Below are 25,346 nucleotides of genomic sequence, written 5' to 3'. Positions count from 1 at the left end.
GAGTGTACAGTGACAGCATTTTGTTACATGTATTGGTTAAGTTACTGGCCTTAAATGCATGACAGAAAAACCGTTACACTTGTCATCAACCCTCAGCTTTTCTATAATATCACCACACAGTGGCGCCAAAACCTCATCTACCTTAGCAGAATTGTGTCCCTTTGTTACATACTATGTTGATTGACTTTGTTCTCAAAAATTGATACTAAAGTTTTCTTTCAGCATTAGATATCCCCTAATTAATCATGCACATTAACACTACTCATTTTCTACTTTGCATGTGTTCTCTGTGTTCGTTGTCTTTGGGTTGATCTAACTAATCTCTAAAGCACCTTGAGTTGCCTTTGGGTATGAAATGTGCTTTATGAATGAATATACCTTGCCTTGCCTTTAATCCTTCCATTAGGTTGTTGTTGTTGTTTGGATATGTGTATATGCTAAATAAGAATGAAAAGGTCAGTATAAGTCAAAATTAGCAAAACTTGTTTTAACTTTGCAAATGCATTGATAAACAGATTGCCAACTCAATCACTGGTGTTTATCTGTTAACACAGCAATCCCTTATTCATGACCAAAAGTATCAAATGGTGAATGTCAAATGAACACAAATTGTAGCATTGCTTCATATATGTGTCTTTAACTATTTTGAATATATATGTTTTGAAAAATATTTAAAGCAAAATGTGATCCGTTAGTAAAATAATACAGAGACAGATCACTAATATTCACGGCAAACACTGAGTTCTTCTATTCGATTTAGGGTAACAAAACATGGCTGAAGAAGTGACTTTACCCAGTGATTTACCATGACGGGAAGATTATGACAGAAAACAGTCCAGTGTGAACAGAGCTGGATCATTATTTGACCTTTGACCTTTGGCCTCTAACAGTTGAGTAAGACCCTCCATGACACACTGCCCTGCATACTAACCCCCTCACATATCAGCTAATGGTTAATGGCCTGTATTAATTATGTTTTTAGTAGCAGGAGACTGCCTTTTTTCCCTGAGCATTACCTTCCTGGGGGAAATTAGCTGGTACATGTCTCACTGATCCTTTGGTTTGTCGTTAATGTGATAATTATCATGGTGGGTTGACGTGTAGGGTGTGGTATTATTCCCTATCTCAAAATGATAAGGCATAATAACATGTCAATCTATACCACGTTTATAAAAACATTGACATTTATTGCTTTAAACCCCTTGAAATCAGTTCTATAAAAGAAGCCTACACCCTCGTGAGATTCCTGTGCAAAGCTAAATAAATGGGTAGATTACTGTCTCCGATGCTGTTACGGTGCTTTTTTCTCTTTCTCAGCCACCCACCGCTAATCAAACAATCAGCCATATGTTAGACTCTGACATAAATAATCACAACAGCCGAGAGGTAAGAGGGCTCTAAATTGAATTTGATGAATGGTTTGGCCAGCTACCGAAGTGTTTTTACAGAACGTAGACCAGGCCTTTCAGCAGTTTGTAACAGGATCCCTCTACTAACTGAGCCAGAATCCACTCTCAAAACTTCCACACCATTCATTTAAGCTATAGAAACAACTGCTTTTTATTTTTGCAGTTATTTAAGAGAAATGACGGCAATCATATAACACAACATATGGTTAGAGGAACTAAGTGCTGTCACGTAGGAAATTTGGTATTATTTCTTATGATAGTATGGATGAAGAACAGACAAGAACATTTCGTGAAATGTTACAGTGAAATGTATTTATATCTAAAACAGCAGGCTATAAGATGGGATCTGTTTTCCTTCAAACTTTATCAACATCATCTGCTTGGGCGAGCCTCAGATAAGAGAAACGTACTGTTCCTTTGATTGTATTTGCTTTGGTCTTAAAAAGAAAATCAATCAATACTTCTATCTCCTTCAAATCAGGTATACAAGTTATAATATCTAATGATAGCTAGTTGGAATAAAAAAGGATGTGATTGTAGCAATCAGCCAAAATATCAAACTTTGGTATGTGGGTTATATCATATTTTTCCCAAATCTAGTTATCTTCAAATCAGTGAAAATGCAATGTGACAAATCCTATCAAGTATGAGCTTGAAGATGGAAAGCAACTTCGTTAAACTGTTGAACTGTGTTAAAAGGCCACCCACGCATCGAAGCCACAAGTTTTAATTTCTCGGCTGCTTGCACTTACTTACATTTTTAATTCCTCAGATAAAAACAAAACAGCCAGTGACATCATGCCCTTGTTTTCCATTTACATTACCACAATCCCTGTACATATTCTATTTATTATTATCAAAGTGAATACTTTTTTGTTTGTGTAGTTGAGTCCTTGTAAAAGTTTTTATTTCAAGACATATTTCCAGCATTAAGGGACCCCCGGGCACAAATATGCAAAGGGATCAATACCTTCTCCTACAAAGGAGCAATACACAGATTTTGTGGTGGCTTTGTATCGCTGTCATTATGCATCTTTTTTTGTGGTTTTGTCTCTTTTTGGTCATTTTGTGTCTCTTTGTGGTTGTTTTGTATCTTCTTGTAGTTGGTTTGTGTCTTTTTGTAGTTGTGTTTCTTTGAGGTTTTTGCAAACAAAGGCTAGGGATCAACTGAATTTTTCCCTCTCCAAGCCTATCAAAACTTAGACTCCTCAAACTGTTTCTTAAGCACTATAATCAGTTAAACTGTAGGTGCTGATCAGGGGCCGATTTCTTAGGAAGCTTTTCTTTTGCGGCAGATTTCCTGCATTTATGTCTGTGCAAATATTTTTGGTTTGGCAGACATCCCTTCAGAGAATTTCTTATAAGTAGTTGCTTTACCTATTATGCTAATCATTTTTGTTCACCACATTTTTTCTTGTTCCTTGTGCAACATGAAAAAAACAACCCCATGACCACCACTTTCTCAGAATGCAACTTGTTTTTAAGGATTAAAACATGGGTTTGTCCCCCTAAAATATGAAGCCTGTTTTTTTAATGGATCTAAAATTAAATCAACTTTATTTTCCAATTTAGACTGTCATTTTAAATCTGGACATTTCTTTGGAAAGCCCTCATTAACTGGCTGACTTTGACACTGCTGATTTTACCACGGTGTCAGTTTTGCATTAAATTCAATAGCACCACTCACTTTGACGCATCCCGCAGGTCATACAGTTCCCAGTAGGTGATAATCATCAGTCCCAGTAAACCATTTGCTCCTTAACAGTGACCACAAAGCAGGAAATCTGTGGTATCCAGAGGCATCAGCTGTTACTCATAAGGGAGGCATCTTCTGACTCATAGTGATAATCTTCACCTTTGAATGATGTGCTTGGAGGAACGTTCAGCTAGATGTTTCTGCAAAGTCAAGGCCCTCTCCACATGCAGAGGAAGCTTGTCTGGTATGTAACAGATTCAGGTCAAGGAAGCAAAGTTAAGTAAGGGTAAAGCTTTGAAGCATGAATGTGTAAAAGGGGTCTTTGCCATCTGCACACTGTTATTTGCAAGGAAATGGCATAAAGTGTAGTCAAACCTACCATTGTGATATGACAGATCGGCTCTGCCCAGCACATCATCGCTCCATATACTTAACTACAAAGAATATTCCACCAATGCTGCTAGAGTTTAAATGTAACTGACAGAAAATGGTTACCTTCATGTGAGGTGTCTTTAGGTGTCTGTGTGTAATGATGTCCTCCAGTTTACTGATATATCTGATTAAATCTGTCCCACAGATAGATACAGGGAATGCTAAATAACAACCTGACCTTTAGGAAGGTAGGACAGAAATAAAGATCAGGTTGTGTTGCTTTTGTCTATAGTGAAAAGTTTTCATTTATCAGTGGCTCTGCATCATAGTGGAAATCCACCTCCTTCCTGTGCTTGATTTTCTTGCCCCTAATTGATGTGAAGAACAGATTTTACATCACTGTTCCTCCTGTTCATTTAGACGGGCTTACATATCTGCAACCTCTGAGATGTTAATGCCACCTGTTTATTGTTTCCGTGCTCCCTATCTCAGTAGCTCCACAGCACTCCGGGGGTAATGACTCTGAAAATCCCCAGGTTTTGCACACTCTTAATGTTTTCTAATAAAACACATAGGGAGGCCAAGAACAACAGGACAGAGTGGTAGCTGGAATCCTCCTGAAATGTATTACATTCCCACAAGTCTCTCAGAAAAGCTGAGATCCACCACAAAGAGTTTCCCTCCCCTGCCCATTAATCAACACTTCATAAACAGATGTTGGAAGGCAGAAGGTGGACATATACAGTGCACATGGGCAGATTCTGAGACAAAGGGCACAGATATGTAAAGGGTCCCACCACCTCTGCTACCTAGGAGCAAGACAAACAAACTTTGTGGTGGTTTTTTGTCTCTTTTTGGTCATTTTGTCTCTCCTTGTGGTTGTTTTGTGTTTTTTTTGTAGTCATTTGGATGTCTTTGAAGTGATTTTGTGTATATTAAGGTAATTTTGTGTGTCTTTGAGGTATATTTTTGTAATTAACAGGGAAGGAGAGTTGTTGGGGGCACTCTGGGTCTTTGGACCTGTGCCAACTAGGCTTCCTCAGTAATCCCTCCACGAGTATATATGCTGACATATGATGTGAAACCCTATTTCATACATCTTGATAAGCAGGAAAGAAAAACACAAGGAAGTAAAACCAAGATTCTGTACATTTATCAGGCAGCAACCTGGGAAATACCAGAAGTTTCCTGGTAGTAAAACCTGGTAGGTCGAGAGTGGATTTCTTTTAATGGCATTGTTAATAAACATGAGGTTAAATAGTGTTGCCTATGAAATGAGAAGTGAGGGAGATCTAATGAAATGAAGCCCGTTATTTACCTCAGTTCCTTTTATTGCCTTGATCAGTTATGCCAAACCATTGCACCCACAGAGATTTTTATTGTGCATTTACAATTTTGACAGTGTACATACCCACTGAATCTTGAACTGACACCACAACATCAGATTCTCTTGGCCAGGTCTTTAACAGAAAGAAACAAGAATGATACCTTGAAAACATGCAATGAGTCATGCGACCTCTTAACCACACACATGCAGTCAACTTTTTGATAGTGTTCTGTCTCCACAACTCTGGTCAGGAGAAAGAAAACAAAATATGGTCTTGATTTATCTGGAATTCTTACTTTTTCCCAGCTTGGGGAATGTGCCAGGGAATTGGGGTATGGCACAGAACCCTAGCCTTGGGGAATTTGGGAAGAGAGCAGAGGGCAATCATGAGTCAGACAGATTTAGGTTTACAGGATGCCTCGCTAGCAAAATACAAACCCAGAACACTTACTGTATATAACCGAGGGAGTGAAGAGGTAAACAATATGGCCAAAGCATCAAAATAAAAGCCCCAATCTTTCATTAAAAAGTATGTATTTGTTTCATGTGGGAGCATTTGTGTTTCCTGTGTTTGAAAATTAAGTTTTTCTGTGTACTTTAAGCTCAGCAGTAAGGACTTAGACTTTTATCTCAAATGCTTACATTTAAATAGATTTGCATGCTACATCTCATCTTTAGATAATTATTTCCACATGTGATGGGGAAATAGTACATTCAGACGAGAATATTACAGGTTTGCTCTGTTCCAGTCTTTTATGGCAGTCTGGTGTTTGATATAATGATCGCTCCAGGGGGCAACACAAAGTAAAAGGAAATTGGAGTTGGAGGCTCAGTGAGTTAAGTTTGTTTTCATAATAGTGATCTTAGAGCTGTAGGTGCACCCTCAAATAATCTGCCAGTCATCTTTCAGTTTTACTATGTGCACATAATATCTCCTTCAAATTCCTACAGGCATTCCCATTTAACTTCCATGATGTCAGCCAGCGGACAAACTCACACCTCACAGTGCACTGTTTGATCAGTTAAATTGAGTTTAATTACATTACACTGAATCTTAAACACGTTAAATAATTAACCAACATTTTATTGACGCCCTCTTGACGCTTTCAGGATGTTGTAAAAACCTGTTTGAAAATTTAACACACAGTTTCTTCAGTGCCAGGAGGAGGGCCGGGTGTAGTTCTTTATATAATCTGATTGGCATTTTATTTGTGGTTACAAATCAGTCACCAACTGCTTGACTTCTCCATCTCATATATATCACAAGACACCTTAAAGCTTTGCTAGTTATCTGGGGGTTTTTTTTACTTTCAGAGAAACACATGCTAAATTTACTGGAAGTCAGGGGGCTGGCTTTGATCGGTCAACACTGTTTAGACCTATAAAACACATTGTTTGTGTGGCCATATGATGAGGGTCATCATCCTGCTTCTTGACTCCTTCCTCCTCCGTGTCTAACAGATGAGGTGGCGTGCCTTGGATTATGAGCTCTTAAAAGTAGTATGCTCAAAAAGTAAAGCGAAGAAGTCACTGGCAATTAAAATCTTATAATAAAACAACATGAGAATCTACACATAAAATAGTGCAAGTTAAATAAAAAGTGCAATATAAATAAAATACAAATTAAAGTAGCCTAATATAAGTTAGAAGGTAATTGATTGTCATAGGGATGACATTTTTTGTAGGCTGACCAGAAAGTTTGCAGGGTCAAGGTTCCCTCAGCAAAAATCCAGTGGGGTTTTTCCATTGGAGTTTGGATTACTGCAGAAAATGAACTCCGTGTCAAAAAAAATTTATGATACTTTCACATTTTGTTTAGCAAGATAATTTTCACAAATGAACACCACTTTTATATTATTGAAGTGTAAATGTAATTGTCAAAAGTAAAAAGCTAGCATTTAGCTATTTATGGATTACACTGCAATTGCAAGACTTAATGTCACCACCACAATGTCGCTGTCAAACTGTGTTCATTTTGACAGTTGTTAACAACCACCTTTTTTAAAACACATAAAAGCTTTAAAGTCCTTGAGTGGGGTATTTGGGGACATATTTTATATCATTTATATACTCAAACCTGCAACACCCTATTGCAGCATAATTTTCAGTATATGGAGGTGTAAACATTAAGTTAAAGTGTTTACAAATGAAAGTGACAATGAAATGGTGAAGTGTCAAGTGATGAGCTCAAGAGTTTAACATTTTCATGGCCTGCTGAATAAAGCTGCGGTTTTGCTCCCTGCTCCCTCATCCGTCAACTCCCACTGGTTGCGGTTTGAGTGCAGCATGGTGCAGCACTGCACGATCAACTGGAGTGGCAGGACCAAGGAGTTCCCGTGGTAATCACAGAATCGCACGCATTGTATCAGTACAGAAGAAGTAATAACTCCATTCACTCCCATAACTGCCGATACGGTGTTCCACGCCATTTCCTTTATAAAAAGGATAATTTGGTGGTTTTCCACCTCCATAATTAGCTTCTCCTCGTCCATGGTATTGACAGTGACCTCTTAAAACCTTTGACCTGTTGACTCCAGGCCTGGATCTGCTCATTGGGATGTTTTGTTGATGTAGTTAAGTGAAATACAATATGGTGTAAACACAGAGTGTTTTATTCTCAAAAAATTAACCAGATGTTTTAATGTTGTGTCGCTTTCTGACTTCCTGTCTGCTCTGTGCCTAATTCAGCTGAACTGATGCGAAGTGCTCCGGCTTACGGCAAAAATAGGAGCCTTGCATATCTGATCCACTAGGCTCCGGACTGCCAGTGCTGGGATGGAGTTGATTTGTGACGCAGTGGAGCCAGTGGAAGTAAACACATAGACTAGAGTGTAATCTATTTGCTCCATCTGCTACGGTGGATTGGAGCCAAACCGAACACAGATTGGGTGGAAATTAGGGGTTACAGTTGAGGGCAGTGCAACTGCCATACCAGGTGGAGATGCAGGTCAGGACACGCTCAGTGATGCGCCAGTAGAAGTTGCAAAGATTCCTGGAGTCCATGTTGAACCACTAAAGCCTGCAGAAGAAGAAGAGTTGCTGTCTTACAGTGTCAGTGATGGTGTCAGTTTGGTTAGTCCAGATCAGGTCCTCAAGAGGATCCTGAAGTTGATGACTATCTCCACCATAGTCCCATTAGTGAAGATGTGGCGGTATCTTTCTCCCTGATGCCTCCTGTAGCCCACAATCGGCTTCTTAGCTTTTGCTTGGCTCAAAGATATCAGGAATCTGACCTCCGCTTTGCATGCCGTCTTGTTGCTGCCTTTGATCAGGCTGGGGTCACTGACATGCCTCTGCTCTGCCCGCATCCTAGAGAGTGAAAGATGGGCACTGCTCAGCTTGCTTGCACTTTCCTATTGCTGACCCAGAGAATTCAACAAAGATGTCACTTTGCCTGAATGAAAATCTGAAAGCTTTACTGCCATTAACATCTTTTTGTCAGAAGTTGTTGAAAAGCAACAACGGGATCCAAAGGCAAAGAGCAACCATCAATTTCAGACCTTTGTGCATGATGTAGGCCTAATGATGACGAGAAACACATCTGCTAAGAGCTACTTCAGCAGTTAATCATACAACTACATGTGGGTTTGGAGCAAAATAGAAATTTCACTCTTACTCACACACTGACTCTGTGTCCCAATCTGCCCTCCCTTGGCCAGAATTCCTCAAAATGCAGATGTAGATTTGTAAAGACTCCAGCTACCCACATGCACACACAACTACAGTTTAATTGGAGCCATTAGTCACTAAAAAGCTTTAAGACAGTCTCACTAAAAGTCAACAGCCATCAAAACAGGCCCACTCAATGACATTTTCTCTAATATGATACAGTTTCAAGCAAAATCAACATATACTGTCCATACTCCCTCAGTAATGTGAGCAATGGTAGTTTCTCCAGAGCCATCTGGTTAGAAATCCTAAAACTGTAACTCTCCTGCCCAAAAGTAATACTGAATTGACCCCCTAACCATGGAAACTTTGTGAATGTACACTCACATGTTCTCTAAACTTTGTCTTCTGGCTCTTTGTAGCTTTGACCCTTTGGCCTCCTCCCTCCCTCCAGGGCATGTAAGGAAAATTACCTTTATTAGAGAACTTGAGAAGCAGCAACTCATCTTAACCTTAAATGCAAGCTATGGTTATTTCCAGACTGACTCTTATATAACAGACTAGTGATTGTATGTGACATTAAGATTATGGGTCTGTGTGTAACCCCATTTTACATGCTTTTGGAGTGTCTGGATTAATTATATTGTGAGGTGTGTTTGTGCATGTGCACCTGTGCTTTTAATTATGTGCTTCTCATCCATACGTAGGCTAAATTCTAACAAAAAAAACTGATGAATTCCCTCCACATGGTGCAGCTGGGTTAATATGTATTTGAGACAATATAATTAAAGACCCATGCTGTTAAAGTGTTGCTGATTGTTGGGGCATGGCACCAAATTCTGGGCCTTCTAAGCGTGGGCCCCCCAACCTTCCTCTCTTGATTATGTCTTTCTCACAAATCCTAGTGTTTGGTGGACTAAACCATTTTGCACCTTTGACAGCCCTGACACACCAAGCCGATGGTCAGCTATTGGTCAAAGTGTAGATGTTAGTGAGCGTCTGTCACCCTAGTCACAGCAGTTTATCAAGCACGGATTGCCCTTGTCATTGTCAGCTTTTTTTGGGGCTGACTCAGCGTGTTGAATCCGTGTCGGAGACTGCGGAGTCCACTGGTGAATGAAATCACTCTGACTGGCAGTTCAGCCTAAAGTAAACGAAGGACTTAAGTGACCACGGTGTGAGATCCAAACAAACTTGTATATAAGGGAAGATTATTTCTCTTTAGCCATCAAGCTCTGTAGCACAAATGCTTACTGATGATTTGTGTTTTTGTTCACTGGCTCACAGTAGATATGCTTTCTTCTTTTCATATTGAATTGTGTTATTAAAGTGCAAACTGGCTAACTAGTGTCATAATGGCCTTAAGGTTTCCCTTTTTTGAATGGTGATTACAGACGACCCCATCTGCTGGTATGTGGACTTATGAAGGTATGTGCTGGTTGACCGTTGGTTGTCGTCTCTGCAGTGTTCATGTGCAACTTTTTGGCGAAGACACAGGTGACGTTAGTTGATGTAATAATCAGTTTTTGTTGCCTCTATTTCGTTGGTGTCAGTTTGTGGTGTTAAAAGTGGTGTTTGTGGCTCTAAAAGTTGAGAGGAGCCCTCAGAGGGTTTTCTTTTCTAAAAAGTTCAGTCTTTCAACCGATTAATTCAGCTTATTTTAATTTTGTTTTTGCACAAATTACTAAATTTGGGTGTTGTTGGACTTTTATCAACACCCACCATATTTGCACATAACATGCCATGCTATCATAGAGAGCATTTAGTAATTTTACAGCTATCATTATTGTAACATGACATGCGTTTCTTACCATTATTGCTGTGCATCTCTCCATATCTCCTCCGCTCTCTCTTACTCTTTCCTTTTTGTCATTATTGTAATTCAACTGTTATTTAGGACATCTATTGCACTTCTGTCTGTCCTGGAAGAGGGATCCCTCATCATCCTCTGCTGCTCTTCCTGAGGTTTCTTCCATTTTTTTCTCCACTCCAGGGGTTCTTTTTGGGGAGTTTTTCCTTAGGCGATGTGAGGGTCTAAGGAAAGAGGCATGTCATACCCTGTTTTGTGATAATGGGCTTTATAAATAAAATTGACTTGACTTGACTGAATAAAATGAACAAATAAATGTAAACAAAACCAAATCTTTTATTCAGGGCTGTTCAAATCCATCCTAATTTAACCCCCACTATGACGCCAATGGATGAATGATCTCTTTTGTTATCTTTAATCAAGAGATATAACATGAACCGCCTATATTGTAGGATGTTGTTATGCAACAGCAGGAACTCACGTGGAATACTTCATCTCACTGCACACACACAGTGGTGTTGCTGCATTTGACAGAGTGGGTGTTAAGGCAGGCGTGGGCGTGTACCCACACCGCTCCAAAGCTCTTTACCTGAATTCCTGGCATTTAGACGGCGAAGTCTTCAAAGGAGCATCGTTGCTCTCTTCTTCTCTGCACCGTGCTGTGGGACTGGAGAGCAATTTGCTTTACGGGAAACCACAGTTTCCCCAAACTTAGACGCGCGTGTTACGGGTATGATTAATGACGTGAAACTGTAAATATGAGAGGAACCGCGCGACAAACACCATCTGATCCGTTATTTGACTTCTGGACCATATGAGATGAGCTGCACTTGGACATCTACGCTGAGGTTAATGGATTTCCATTCGGTGCTGGTGGGATATTAATTTGACAAATTCGCTGCGTCCTCATCAGGCTATGATCAATTTTGGGAATATCTGACATGGCAAGGATTGTATCCATCCTCGCGAAAATGATGCTTTTCAAAATTTTGGCATTAATTCTGTTACAAGGTAAGTTTGATATCTGTAGCAAACTTGTAATTATTTTTAAACTATATTCTTTCATTTATTTACTTCGTTATCACTGTTTCTAATATGCTGCTCTGCTATACAAGGTGTCTTGACGTCTGATGACTCGGTCACATCCCAGCTCAACCCCGGTGGTCTCCCAGACTCCAGCGGGGTGTTTGGCTCCGCAGGTTTACAGCTCTCTGAGGCAACAGAGCCAAAGTCCAGATCTAAGCGCTGTACCTGTTATTCCTACAAGGATAAAGAGTGCGTCTACTACTGCCACTTGGATATCATCTGGATCACCACTCCCGAGTAAGATATGCTTTGTTAAATGTTAAAAAATATCTTTAATTCTCGTATTATCCACCCGGACGCGCTAATATTGTGCAAGCATTTCTGGGCTTGCACAATATGTTTTTTTTTTTTTTTTGTCAGTGGGGATAAAGTGCTGCTATTAAGACTATTTAAAACCAAGATTGACATGTGGTTTGCCTTGTGAAGCCAACAAAATGTGGCAAGTCACGCCCGGTAATACTTCCTTGGGGCGCCAGACGCAGTCATGGTTCAAGTGATGGCAAGCCTAAAACAAAGTAACTCTATCTGCAGGGTCACAGTTGTTGGAGGTTATTATTGCAACTGTGCTTTTTTTTTTTGTCTCCGGGTAGGCTAATCCCTTTTCACCTTTTGATCCAGGACTGTTGTCATAATATGTGGCGTTCAAAAAAGTGGCTAATATTAAGAAAAAAGTTAATTGTAAAGTGTTAAACATGCGATTGATATTGGAAGTGATCAAAATAGTATAGTGTTGGAACGAAAGGTATTTGATTGTGTTGGAGTAAAGTGATCAAATTCTGTTAGAATAAAATGATCAAAATGTTTAATTAAGCTTATTGAATCAAATTTCAATCATTTTGTGTGAGCACAAATTATTTGTGTTGATTAGACATAAATTCTTTATGTTAATTTAACACAGTCCTGGAAGTTGCTGTCAAAGCAAACAACCTGTGTGCATCATCTATATCCATATCATCCAATTACCATTTAATGGTGGTAGATGTTGCTGTGTTTCAATTTCAATTAAAAAATGTTTTTGAACAATAATAAGAGCTGGAATAAAGATACGTATAAAACTAAAATCTGCAGCCCTGCAGCCCTGGAAAAACTGAATTAAGCACATACTTAGGCGACATATGACTGACAGCTTGATGTCTTCATCAAGATGGTTCTTGTACCATGACCAAAAGATTACTTCGCAGGTTTCACACATTAATGTGCAGGCATCAAAGGCACCAATAAACCAAAATCTGTGGTACAAAACCTACTGAATGCATGCCCTGATATGCCAAAACAATGTAATAATTAATGTTATCTTTATAGCACTTTAACACCTTAGACGGAAGGCTAACAGTGACATGGGCATTTAAATCAGCAACAACATAAGAAAAACTACAACAATGAAAAACAGGGAGACTAATAGAATACAGATTAAAACTAGATTTAAATACATGGGTTTTGAGCGCTGTTTTGAAAAAGGGGGGTAAGGGAGATGTCTGAGGACATTCCTCTACTACTGTATATATGCAACACATGCAGAAATTCTGATGGGTTTGCCTCTTTTTTTGTTTGTTTTGTGTCTCCTTGTGGCTGATTTGTCTTTCTTTGTGGTTATTTTGTCTCTTTGCAGTTCAATTGCGTCTTTTTGTGGTCATTTGAGTCCCTGCCTTTTCGTAATGTATTAATTTTACTTGCATTTTGCAGATGAAGGCCTGGGGGCCCCTTACACTTTGGGCCCCTGGGCACAGATACGTAACAGACCCCATCACCTCTCCTACTGCACATACGTGCAGGATTCACAGACTTTATGGTGGTTTTACCTCTTTGTTTTGCTTTTTTTGTGTCTCTTCATGGAACTTTTGTGTCTCCTTGTGGTTGTTTTGCCTATTTTGTAGCTATTTTGTGTATCTTTGCAGTTTAATTGCGACTTTTTGTGGTCTCTTCCTGGTTGGTGCATGTTAATCTTAGTTGTGTTTTGCAGGTGAAGGCCAGGGGGGTGCAGGGTTTTTACATTTTGGGCTCCTGAGCAGATAAGCAGCAGGCCCTGTCGCCTCTCCTACTGTGCATAGGTGGATGATGTGCAGAATTATTGGTTGTTTTGCTTCTTTTTTGATTGTTTAGTGTCTCCTTGTAGTTTTGTCTCTTTGCAGTGAAATAGCATTTTTTTTGGTCATTTTTATTCTCTACTTGGTCATAACATGTCAATTTAAATTATAATTATTATAAAGCTGGGGTGGCCATACACTTGTGGCCCCTGGGTTTTGTGCCTGGTAAGCCTGTTAAGTAGTCCAGTGAGATCAAAACTAGTCAAATAATCTCTCAGCACTCATAAGTTTGCAGAAAACATGAACAAAAATCACTGGTAACAGATGTAAAAACTGTATAACTTCTTTGTCATGAGCTGAGCAGTTGAAGTCCTATTAAGATCATGTTGTGACACTGAATGGACAGAGATCAGAGAAATCCTTCTTGCAAACGTATTAGTCTAAAGAGGCTGGTGAGGTCGTCATTCACTAGAGCTTGATTTGTTTGAAGACTGTTTTACTGGTGTAAATGAGTGCTAAATTATACTGTTTTCTTACACTGCTTTTGAACAAAACCAAAAGAATTCATTAAAAATAAACAAGAATCCATTGTTTAGATGAATTAGCTTGTCCTTTAGAGAAAGACACAACTGGCTTGTGACATAAAGATCTTAATACTGTTGTGAATGGACAAACACTGAGAGAGGTGATATATTTAATCTAATAATTTTGAACCACCAACGCAGTCATGTTCTGATCCCCAAAAGCAGGGGGCCTGTGCAGAGAGCTGCACCAACTGCACATCATATGTTATGTTGGATGCACAGGTGATGAAAAGTGAACACTACCAGCTGGCATAATCACAGTGAGGAGCAGCTTCTCACACTTGTGCTTAAGTGTGTTCAACATGTGGCCAAGCACACCGCAGACTAGTAGCAATACCCTCACATATAATTCCTTACACTCTCTTGTTGGGAGGAATCTGTTTTGCCACCTCGTAACCGCATATTAAAATCATTGGCAAGAGAGCAGGAAAGAATTCTTTCATCCTCTTTCTTCTCGCGCCAAGACTGCTGCTGGCTATTTTAGCTAAAGAGCGCACTTTATTACTGCATAGCAAGTTGAGGCAAATTGACATAGTTTTAAGACTGAGTGGGATATTGACTGATACTGCAACATTAATATAAAAGCAGTAGGTGTGGTTTCAAAAATGTGCGCTCATATTTTAGGAGCGTCGATAGAAGACAAACTACCCAAAATTGGCTCCTCCAAGCTAAAGATTCATAAAATCTCAGCATGGGAAGTAAAAGAGAGGGTGTCAGCTTTCCGCCACAGTGAAGCCCCCAAAATGCTCTGGAGAAGCTGCTTATTATTAGCTCACAGGACTGTGGTTTAGCTTCCACGTGTCACTATGTGTGTGCATATGGTTCTTTTGTGACCTCTCCCCTATAATGTAGGTGTTTTTACTCAGCTTGCCATATTGTTTAAAAGTTGTGTTTCCAGCTCTTCTTTCTGCAATTTTAGACCCTACTTTGATACATAACAGCGACTTCAGACTGAGCAGCCATCAGTTTAAATGTCTTTCACCTCAAGGTCATTCAAGTATACAATCATAAATGGAGGGGCTGCAGGATAAGGCAAACACAGTGGAAGTGGCAGGTATTCAATCATATGTAGGCAGTTTTGTACTTCCTGGCAAATCTCCAGGGAGAGCAATTTGTAAAATGTCTATCAATATTTCAAATGTCTCATGAAAACAGACTTTATGGATTGAGGTAGTCTTTTTGGCCTGAGAGGCAGACCTTTCTCTCAGCAATGCGCACATCTTGCTGTGATACTCTAGCTGATTTTAGCACAGATTCTCGGTCCTCCTTAAGACCTTGTTGCTCCCAAAGCAACCAACGCCTTTGTATTTATTTTTGTTCACCACAGATTATCTAAAGTAGATAAGTGGAAAAGGAGACAGTGCAGAAAAGATAAGCAGTGGCCGACCGCACACTAAACAAAGTGGTATCCAGATGGGAGGATTGGGTTTAGAAAAATTTAGTGTATAGTCACGGATTCTCTAACTTTGAAATTGATCTATGGAAGTTATATGTCAAGTTTATTGTTCATTCTCTGGCCACCTTTGTTATTTTTCCATCGCCAAAACCCAGTAGTCACTTAACTCAAAACAAATGTTCACAAGAAAAACGTTAAATCAATGACAGAATGTAAAAAATGAAGTAGATTCAGTGAAAACTGTTTTTGGACAATCACACAAGCTTTAACACTGATCCTTTAAACTGCTTTGAATGTCCATGACCCTTATTGTAAACTAATGTTGAAAAATACGATTTTCCGCACAGATTGTAAAATAGGCTATGTATCATGTGCAAGTTTTTTATATAAACAGCTTTAAACTGGTGATCAGATCTCCCACTCTATGGCGTCAAACGGGGTTTATATGACTGCTGGCTCGATGGCTGGAAGTTATGTTCTTGTTTTGGCACTCCCTAAAACTACCACTATTAAAGGAATACTTCACCTCAAAATGATCTTTTGTACATCAAATACTCATGCTGTACTATACTGAATTTCTGAATAAAATGTTGTTTTTCCTGCATGCCTCCATGGTGAACAAAGTCATTCCAAAAAGGAGAAAATTCTTGATGAATTGGAGTAAAAGGGTACAGCATTTAACAACAGCAAACATATGGAAACATCTGTTTACAAACTTTCACACAACTCATGCACTATAATCCAAGTCTCATTTATCCTGTTGCATGCTCAATATTTCCCAAACACAGGCATCTATGCTGAAACCATGATATTTTATACATTGTTATTTACAAGCAATGCGTCAGGGCAAGCATGTGTGTATGCAATTAAGCCTCCCAGTGCATTCACTGCTGTCACTCACCCAAGCCTGTCGCCTCCCGGCCAATGAAGCTGTGAAGCAGGATTTTAATGAAATCCACCAACAGAGTTCAAACACACACACTTGTCAAGGTGCCCAATTCATCTGTACCTGAGAATGTGATATGAAATTGTTTTAAATTTTGAGGTGATTGTGAAAATGCACGTGTTTGGGAAGTACTCAGAATATGACTGAATACATGAGACTTGGGTTATACTGAAAGAGTTGCGTGAGAGGTTCTAAACAGATGTTCTTAATAATTTTGTTCTGTCAGTTCATCAAAAATGTTCGGTCTTTTTGAAATCTTCATTCAACGTGTAGGCATGCAACAAAATAAAGTTTTATCCATGTTCTCAAAGTGACACGTCATGGAGAATTGTTGAAGAAATGATCACTCTGGGGATGAAAGATTCCTTAAAATATTTATTTTAGGGCCCTTTTTCTGTGTCCCCAAGAGTCTGATTTATCTCACGTTTTTACTTTTGAAAAACATGGCTCTGCTTGTTTTACCCTCTTAGACGCACTGTGCCTTATGGAATGTCGAGCTACAGAGGGCCTCAGCGAATCCGACGTGCTCTCGTTGGACAAGCAACTGAACATGAGGGGGCAAAGAATCCACGCTGCGTTTGTGCTGTGCTTGATGCAGATCCTCAGTGCCATGACTTTTGCCTGTCAAGGTTAGTCTGAATAAAATGACATTCATTGGATCCTTCTTAGTCTCTTTAAGTATAATTACATCTAAAGATCGATCTAATTATAAGTGAAGTGTGAAATAAATTAACCCTGAAGAAAAGGCTTATTTTGGTACAAACACTTGATTACCCTGTTATAGTACGTCTTTAATTTAAAGTGTTCTCTTTAAAGCCCTCTGCAGAGTGTGCCAATCAGGAGTCTCCACAGAGTTCCCGGTCCTGGATGATGGTTTGGCCCCGCTCCACCATCTGCTGTTTTCCTCGGGGGAATGGACCCTTCCCTCGTCTTTGCCCCCTTTGCTCTGTGTCCGGCACCCTTGCCTCCACAGGTAGCCTACTCTTGCATTCAAGAAAAAAATTTTGGAGTTTGGCACCGCAGACATTCCTCTGCATCACAACTACTGGAGCAAGTTCCATCAGGCCGAGAGGTTTCAAGAACTCTTCAGAAAATTTGGTACAGATCCCTGGAGACTATCCCCATTTTGTTCCCTTTTGAGCGCAGCATGAGGATTACTTCCATCCTGATATAATAGCCAATGACATTGCCTCTGCCAAGCTTGATCAAACTCTTTGTTTTCACACCTGGTAGTTTCAAGGACTACACTTGACTCTGTTTTCTGAAAGAATGAGATAAGCTAACCTAACGAGACCAACAAAAACATTTCTATGACGACGATGATGTTGGAAAACAAAAAAGTGCAACAAAGAGTCTTGGATAGTAGGAACAGGCCTTCTATTATGATATTTTGCCTTTTAAAATGTCAAGACATGCAAACACATAACTGAGAAAGCTTTTGGCCACCTGTGTTATGGGGAGTATTATTAAGATGTGTTTTATGTGACTGTTTCAGTCTGGAAAGCACTCACACCCTGACTTCACTTCTTTCAGTAATAATATATCATTTGTCCTCTTTGCAACTGAACTATCAATCATATTCATTGTGCTTTTACCTCACCACTAACACTGACTCTTCAGAAACTTTATAACAGATTTAGCTGGAGTGAACTTTATATTGAATTATCAATTGTTGAGTCTTTTTCCATGGAAGTCAATTCCATGAGGCTACGCTACTAATAAAGTTAAATCTAAGTGATTGTGTTCTTTGCTTCTCGGGCCATATGTGGCCTCCCACTGACCAATAGTTGAAATCTTCCAGTTTTTCTCTGCTGTGCCTCGACTGCTCTGTCTCCCTGTACAGTTTGTCTAGCCCTATCGCCTAGAAATAACATTATACACAATTAATTTGAAACAAAAAATATTTTTTGAGGAAAACGTGATTACATAATGAACTACAGCAATATAATAAGGTAATATTTCTAATAAATGTAAAATGTTGAACTTACCAGCAAAATGTTCACTAATACCGTATTTCATTTATTTCTTTTCACCAAAATAGGCATTCTTGCAATGCACTATCCACTACTGGTATACATAGTGCAATCATAAAAAAACATAAAAAATCTGTTGAGTGTGACTAAATGTTAAACATTTACATTAGTTGCACCAGAGCGCCTGCCGGACATTAACTACATTGATGCACAGAATTTAGAACCAAAGTTCACAAGCACAAACCATAGGCCTATGTGGTTAACAAAATATTAGCACAATAAGCAGATTGGCATGTGAGTCAATCACAATATGGCAAGAGCAGATGAAACACCAGATCTGGAAGACCAGCCTGCAGGTTTCTGGTCAGCTGTAACAGCAACAGACAGAGAGATTTGTGTGTATGACTGTGTTTCAGCATTGCTCCACCGTTGTAGGGGATGTGAATAGACATCATCACCCAGTTTTGCCAATTATCAGGACAAGGAAAAAACAACACGTAGCCCTTCTCCTTATCCCTGCTGCCTTCATGTAGCCTTAAGACAAAGAAGCAAAACGGCATAAAACAAAAATCCTGAAGCAATGGGTATTTACATGGGCTACTAACCCAGATGGAATTAATTTTAACAGTCCTCCTTATGCACAAGTTTACTTTTTTAATTATTCTATTTATTTAGTGTTTTAAATCTCATAGAATTAGAGATGCTTCTTCTGTTCTATAGCCTTTTGTTACCTGTTGTCTTTTATGTTTGTTTTTGAATGTTCCTTATTTTCTATAATGAAAATAGTTTGACAACGTTGCCCATAGCCAAAAAGCTCCCTTAGTCCTTGTTAGAGATTCTGTCTGTCTTTGACACTTCCACTACTGTAAATGGATCCATATACATTTCTATTTTCTGCTGTGCCAAACTTGTACTGAACCTGGGCTTCTGGTACTACAAACCTGCACTTTGTATGTCTGCCATTCACCCTGATTACCTTCCTCAAAATCCGGCATGGTACATACAGTAGATGTTGTGCTTCATTAACTCAAAGTAACTTCGACTCCAAACATAATCCAGGCAGCAATGAAGTTGTCACCAGTGTTAATATCATGAATGCAATTTAGTGATAAACAAAGTAATATCTAGGAGAAAGGGTTGAATTGTATAATAATTTGTTGGACTTATGCTGAGGTAACAGTACTCATTTATCCTATTGAAATGTTTGCACCTTGTGTAATTTTCCATCGATAATCGCCCTAGTTGACTTGTCAAAAGATTGCTACAGACAAGCTTTTGTGTTGTCTGTCTTTTTTTGTTGGGCAGCGTTGTAGCTCACCTCACCAAACTGTAGCAAATCATGTGGTGTACTCTACTAAACAGAAGGGACAATAAAAACAGTAAGTGGAGAAGTATTTGTTAATGCCTGTTGGTTTTGCCGTCCTCGTAGTTACAGTGGACTGAGAACAATCCCATGAAAATGGAGTTTACACTGAGGGGAGATTTCACGACAACACACTAAGTTTGGCACAACCTTGCAGTGTATTAGTTTTTCTATATTTAGAGTGATTTGCCCAACTACTTGCCAAGAATATATCACCACATCTTTAGTAAAAGCAGTCATTGTTACTAAATGGATCAATAAAAGTACCACAAAGAGAATTACAGCCTTTTTGTGCATGCAACAGCTTGGATCGAAAAGTGAACATCAAACATGTATTTCTGTCCTGACAGTTACCGTGCTGTTTAAGTGACTCAGTCATTCTGATCCAATTATAGCAATGATATTCCAAAAACTGTATCATGGATCACCTTGCACACAAAATGTTTGTATATACTTTATAGAACATGAAGAGGATTTGCGTTTAAAGTATCAGAAAACACTACCAGTACTATATATTTATGCTGGTATACAATATTAATATAATAAAAATATATAATACTGACCTTGACTTCTCACTTTGTACGCCATCTATAGTATGTACGACTTTGTACATTTATAAAACTAATATTTTAAGGTAGCTGTAAACAATATTCAGTATATGCCCATGACATTGACTGTAAACAGCTGTAAACATAGAGGTGGCTGAGCTGGAAGCTAGTATCTTATGATTCTAACATTGCTAACACTGCTAACAGAGCTAACTGAGCTAACTGTGTTAACCTGACCTGCTACACTTCTGCAATCCAGATACCATCCTGATAACTACTGTAACCACCGTATGAGCACAGCGTAGAGTGGCGGTGATTAGCAAGCCAGTGGGATACACACATAGGACTCAGATGCACCAACATGCACACAAAGCTGGACAGTTTATCACAGCAAATCAAAGAGTAGCTTGGATCAAAACACACACAAAGGTATTGTCATGCCACACTTCATATTATATCTAAGAAATCAGTGTCCCACAAATGACTTGCTTTACTTAATGTAGAGTTGTATAGGCCAACGTGGAGTTACGTCAGTTAGGTTTAGGAGAGGAAATGTGGCTGGGCATTGACCCGTTACATACTTAACATAAAGTTGGAAAAAGAAACATGGTGAAGGCATAGGATATTGTTGTGACCACCAGTCTCCTGGGGTAAAGTCCTGTATTTGTTTGACCCATCCACTATCCCAGCCTGCTTCCTGATGCAGACTCTTTATACTCCTTTCTTCTTTACTCCCATTAATGCATTGGTCACATGATCGCAGTCCTCCTGATTATGTGATACGCACAAACTACTGGCTCATGATTATGTGGGTTTAATATGAATTGTGGAGCATCATTTTTCATAGGCAAACATGTGTACAGTGCATGAGAACAGCCTGTACACAAAGAGGTATAGCATTACCTCATTCTCTGCTCAGGATGCCATTACTCCACTATATTTTTATGCAGAAAATAGTTGTTTGCTGCTACATTCATGTTCTGAAAGTCATATAGGTTCCTTCAATACTTTCACATGTATAATGTAATAATTTAAAGGGAAAAGATGGAGGAGGATACCATTTTTAACTGTACAGAAAAAAACATTATGCCGGAAACTATGCTGCAATAACTTAATTGTGCTAGTATTTATATTTTGTAAGTTACTCTTCTGCCAGTCACCAGTTGTAATAGTGGTTTTACATTTGATATGCAACACGCTAGTTTTCGAGTTTTAAAAAAATAGATTAATTTTTTTTCCTAATATGTGTTGTACAGTGTTACCTTTAAAATGTAATAGGTTACGGTTGTCTTGTTACCCTGTAAAATGTAATAAGTTATGTAACTATTTTAATTGTTTAATCAAAGTAACCCAAAGTAATGTAACATATTGCATTTGATTACTTTTCTAAAAAAAATGTTTTAAACAGGACAATAAAGTTGAAAAGACCTAAAAACCTAGGTGTATACATGTTGTGCTCAGCTTTGCTTATCTGCATTATCTAAAAATATGCCAAAAGAAAGCATTCCTGCAAAGCAAAAAGTTAAGCAACAGAATGAATGTTTTATTAAGTATATAAACTTTTTACTGAAAAGCTGGGGGAAGTTGTCTTACGTGGAGAGGTGCACAGCTGGATATCCTGAAGTTTTATTGTCTGTCTGGCGCATGCAAGGTCAAGTGCAGTGCCTTAACCCTCATTTTGCCAAAATTGCTTTCTCATGGAGTACGCATGTGCTGATTTGAATTTATGATTCACTCTAGAACTGCCCCACTAACAGACTGATGTAAACTTACAACATATGCACTTGTAAACATGCTCCATATTCTCAGTGCTACCTGTGTTCCACATCTTATGTGGACCTTGAGACATTGCAGATGATTTTTTCTTACTACAAATACAAACAGCAACTCAGTGCAAAAGGATACCACACATATTTACAGAAAAAGCAAGTGACCGTTGTGATTATTTTCCTGTTATTATGAAATCAAGTTAATTATCTTGTTATCTCGATACAAGATTGTTTTTTCATCATTAATTTGAGGAAAGAAAACATACATTTCTTGTGATAATGGGTTAATTTGCTTAATAATTGGAGGAAATGTCTTTTTGTTTGCCCAAGGGAGAAGGAGATAATTGACCTGTTATTACAAGAAATCCATTTTGTTATCCCAAGATTGCAAGATAATTTACCTTCAGTTTTAAAATTGGAAAGGCAACTGACTTTTTTTTTGTTTTTGTTGTTTTTCCTCTTCATAAATTATACATCAGTTATTTTGCTGTAAATCAGAGGATATATTTCATGCCACAGAGCAGCATTTCTACCGCACAAACACCTTTTCCCTTATAAGACAGAACATGAGACCAACCTGGCCCCTTGAGGCCCTAATACCAGATATCATCCTGGAATGTCGCGCTGAGTCTTCCCTAAATAAGCCTACCCTGGAGCCTCGGCATGAACTTTCTGCAGTGAACACCAATAATATCGCTCAGAGAGTAAGGCCTCATTCCCACAGTTTACCCTGGGAAATATTTCTAGACATCCTGACCATGCAAAGGCAGGTTAAGGGCCCCTTCGTGGCTTACAGCTTGTTGTTTGTATTCTGCTTCATTAGATAGATTTTGTGCCATGTAGTGAACTTTTGCTCGTCGCAGACAAATGGCTAGTGGCTTTTGCCACTGCTCTGGCCACATAAGTATTTCAGGCACAATAACATCATGTTGATATTTTGGATGGTGTTTATTCTGTTTTGGAGTTGGGGTATAAAACATGTATCATGATCCATTCCAATAGCATTGTTATGCTTTTATTATAATCTTGATTTGGTGCATACAACAGAGAGAACACAGTTAACTAAAAAAAAATCTGGTCTACATATAATATTATGTTGCTCAACTACCTGATAGCATGTCATTATTATTTCAATTATGTTGTGTTTACATACTGAGTAATATTGTGTGTAGTATTAGATCCATCTTGGACTCCTGCTTCTCTGCTTTTCTGACATTAAAAAGTCTGGACCACATGATGAAGTAAACCTCTAAACAACTGCAAGTTTGCAGCCCAAGTGTAGCTCAGTAGTAATAAATCCCGTCAGCCCTGTGATTTAGGTCAAACTTGACAACTAAACTTTGGCCAATATGGATTAATAAAAAATATGTTTGAGTAAAACATTTTAAAATATGCTTTAAATGGTACTGTATCATTCTACAGGGAGTGAACCAAAGAATTTGTGTAAAAGTACAGAAATTGCCATTTTAAACTTCAGATAGAGTGAGGTATAGTACACTGATACTCTGCTAGTACTATTCATCAACTATCAAAAAAAATTTCCAAATTCTACAGTTTTCAAATTTGCGTTTGCATATCATGTTTTAAAGTGGCTTAAAAAGTCTTACTGAGCCCCAATATCCCCATTTCTGAGAAGATCAATAATGAATATTACCCATATGTCCTTGAGAGTGATTTTTCCCTTTAAAGCCCAAGTTATTCTTTTGCAAGTCACAGTAACCTGTTTTTTACCTGTCGCTCAACACTTGCAGATGGTGTCAGACCATCTTTCCATAAGGCATGTGTGTTATGTTGAAATAATGGCCCAGAGCGGACGTGTGTGTGTGTTCATATCTGACATACAGGCCCACTTTTTTGACTGTCAGCGTTGTACAGCACATTACTGCTCTTTCCCAGATGGTATTTCTGAACATGTGTACTTGCCTGTAGAGTATCTTCAGTTTGTCCATACCCTGAATATGGATAAAATATTTAATCTATGTAACCGCTGTGTATAACAACAGCCATTTAAACTAGCCGGTATTCTGTTAGTATGTCTGACTTGTGACCTTGTTGCACAACATGCAACTGTATATATTATACACTGTGTTTGTTTAGGGTAATTTTCAGTCACATACAGGGTCTTCGCAAAAAAGGTTTATGTTTGTACTTGAAATAAAGCATAGATAAACACAATAGTTATAGACCTACTTAAAGGGAAACTCTGCTGCTGCAAACAGTCAGCAGACACACATCATTGTTATGATGTAAGTTTTTTCTGGTTGTTGTGTTTCCAGCTGAATGCAAAACAGTGACTACACGGATTTACATAACATCTGTCAATATTGTTTTTCACAAACAAAATCCTATCCCATCAGACTTGTTGTAATACATAGTGGCCTTAAAGTGGCTATAATCGGTGTATTTATATAAACATGAACATCCTTCTTGTATGTGAACATCCCCCAACACCAGAATAAATGTTGGCATTGTTTGCTTCTGGAAACCACAGATAAGTTACATTAGTACATTTCATATGCAATAGATATGCTGAACCCTAATTTTTCAATTTAATGCCATAACAATGGGTGGTTAGGGTCAGGCACAGAAACCACGAGGTTAGGGTTAGGACAAAATAATGTTTTGGCTTTAAATACCTGCTTTTGTTGCAACAGACACAACTAAAAATGGCACAATGTGTTGTTAAAAATACTTGCTTTTGTTGTTTGTAGGTCTGCGGCTGTCTGCTGTTTGGCAGCCATCTGGCTTAATTACCACACCATCCACCATCCTTTCTACCTCATTCATGGAATCTGGAATACATTACTTAAGAAAAGTTGATATGATATGTATGAAATATACAAATGCATAGTAACATAGTGTTTTGCAGAAAAATACAATGCCAACATTTTATTCTGGTGACTGGGATGACATATAAAGGGTTGTTTGTAGACATGAATCCACAGAGAACTATCATCAAACTGCTTATACACATTTTTGGTGACTTGTCAGCTCACTGTTTTCACAGCCACAGCTTTACTGTTTTAGTTCACTCTCACTTCCCATGTACTGCCACTACAGCATTGTAAAAAGAGCTGCATTTGGGGTAAACCATCTAGAAATACACTCTACACTGTGTGTTCTGCACCTGACCCCAACAGGTTAAGTTTCAGAGGGTTGGTGTAAGAGTGGAGCTATTAGCAACTCGAGAAAGGATTTTATTCTGCAGAATGTGTGAATAGAAAACTGTTTGCTAGTTTGCCTCATCAACTTACATGGTGATAAAAGGCAGCATTTAAAGAACACGATCCCCCTATTATGTATGGGAATAGTTTTTTTTAAAGTGGGGTTGTATGAGGTACATATCTATAATTAGTGTATTACCTACAGTAGATGTCAGAAAGCATGCCCCCAGTTGCATCAGAGTTGCATCTTCTGGCAGAAATTATATATAA

General features: G+C 38.6%; 1 protein-coding gene across 1 annotated transcript; it reads left to right on the top strand.

The window, feature by feature from the left end:
• The first annotated feature begins 10,744 nt into the window (after positions 1-10,744).
• edn3b (endothelin 3b) lies at positions 10,745-21,578 on the top strand. The gene is made up of 4 exons (XM_042491122.2): positions 10,745-11,234; positions 11,339-11,546; positions 16,730-16,888; positions 17,076-21,578. Exons 1-4 carry the CDS (start codon positions 11,165-11,167, stop codon positions 17,128-17,130), a joined length of 492 nt encoding a protein of 163 aa, XP_042347056.2. The 5' UTR covers positions 10,745-11,164; the 3' UTR covers positions 17,131-21,578.
• The last annotated feature ends 3,768 nt before the right edge of the window (positions 21,579-25,346 follow it).

This window comes from Plectropomus leopardus, chromosome 9 (assembly GCF_026936395.1).
Source record: "Plectropomus leopardus strain MGB_pleo_1.0 chromosome 9, ASM2693639v1, whole genome shotgun sequence".
Lineage (NCBI taxonomy): Eukaryota > Metazoa > Chordata > Actinopteri > Perciformes > Serranidae > Plectropomus > Plectropomus leopardus.
The sequence above is the reverse complement of the archived record's forward strand: the minus strand, read 5'-3'. Positions and strand labels throughout refer to the sequence as shown.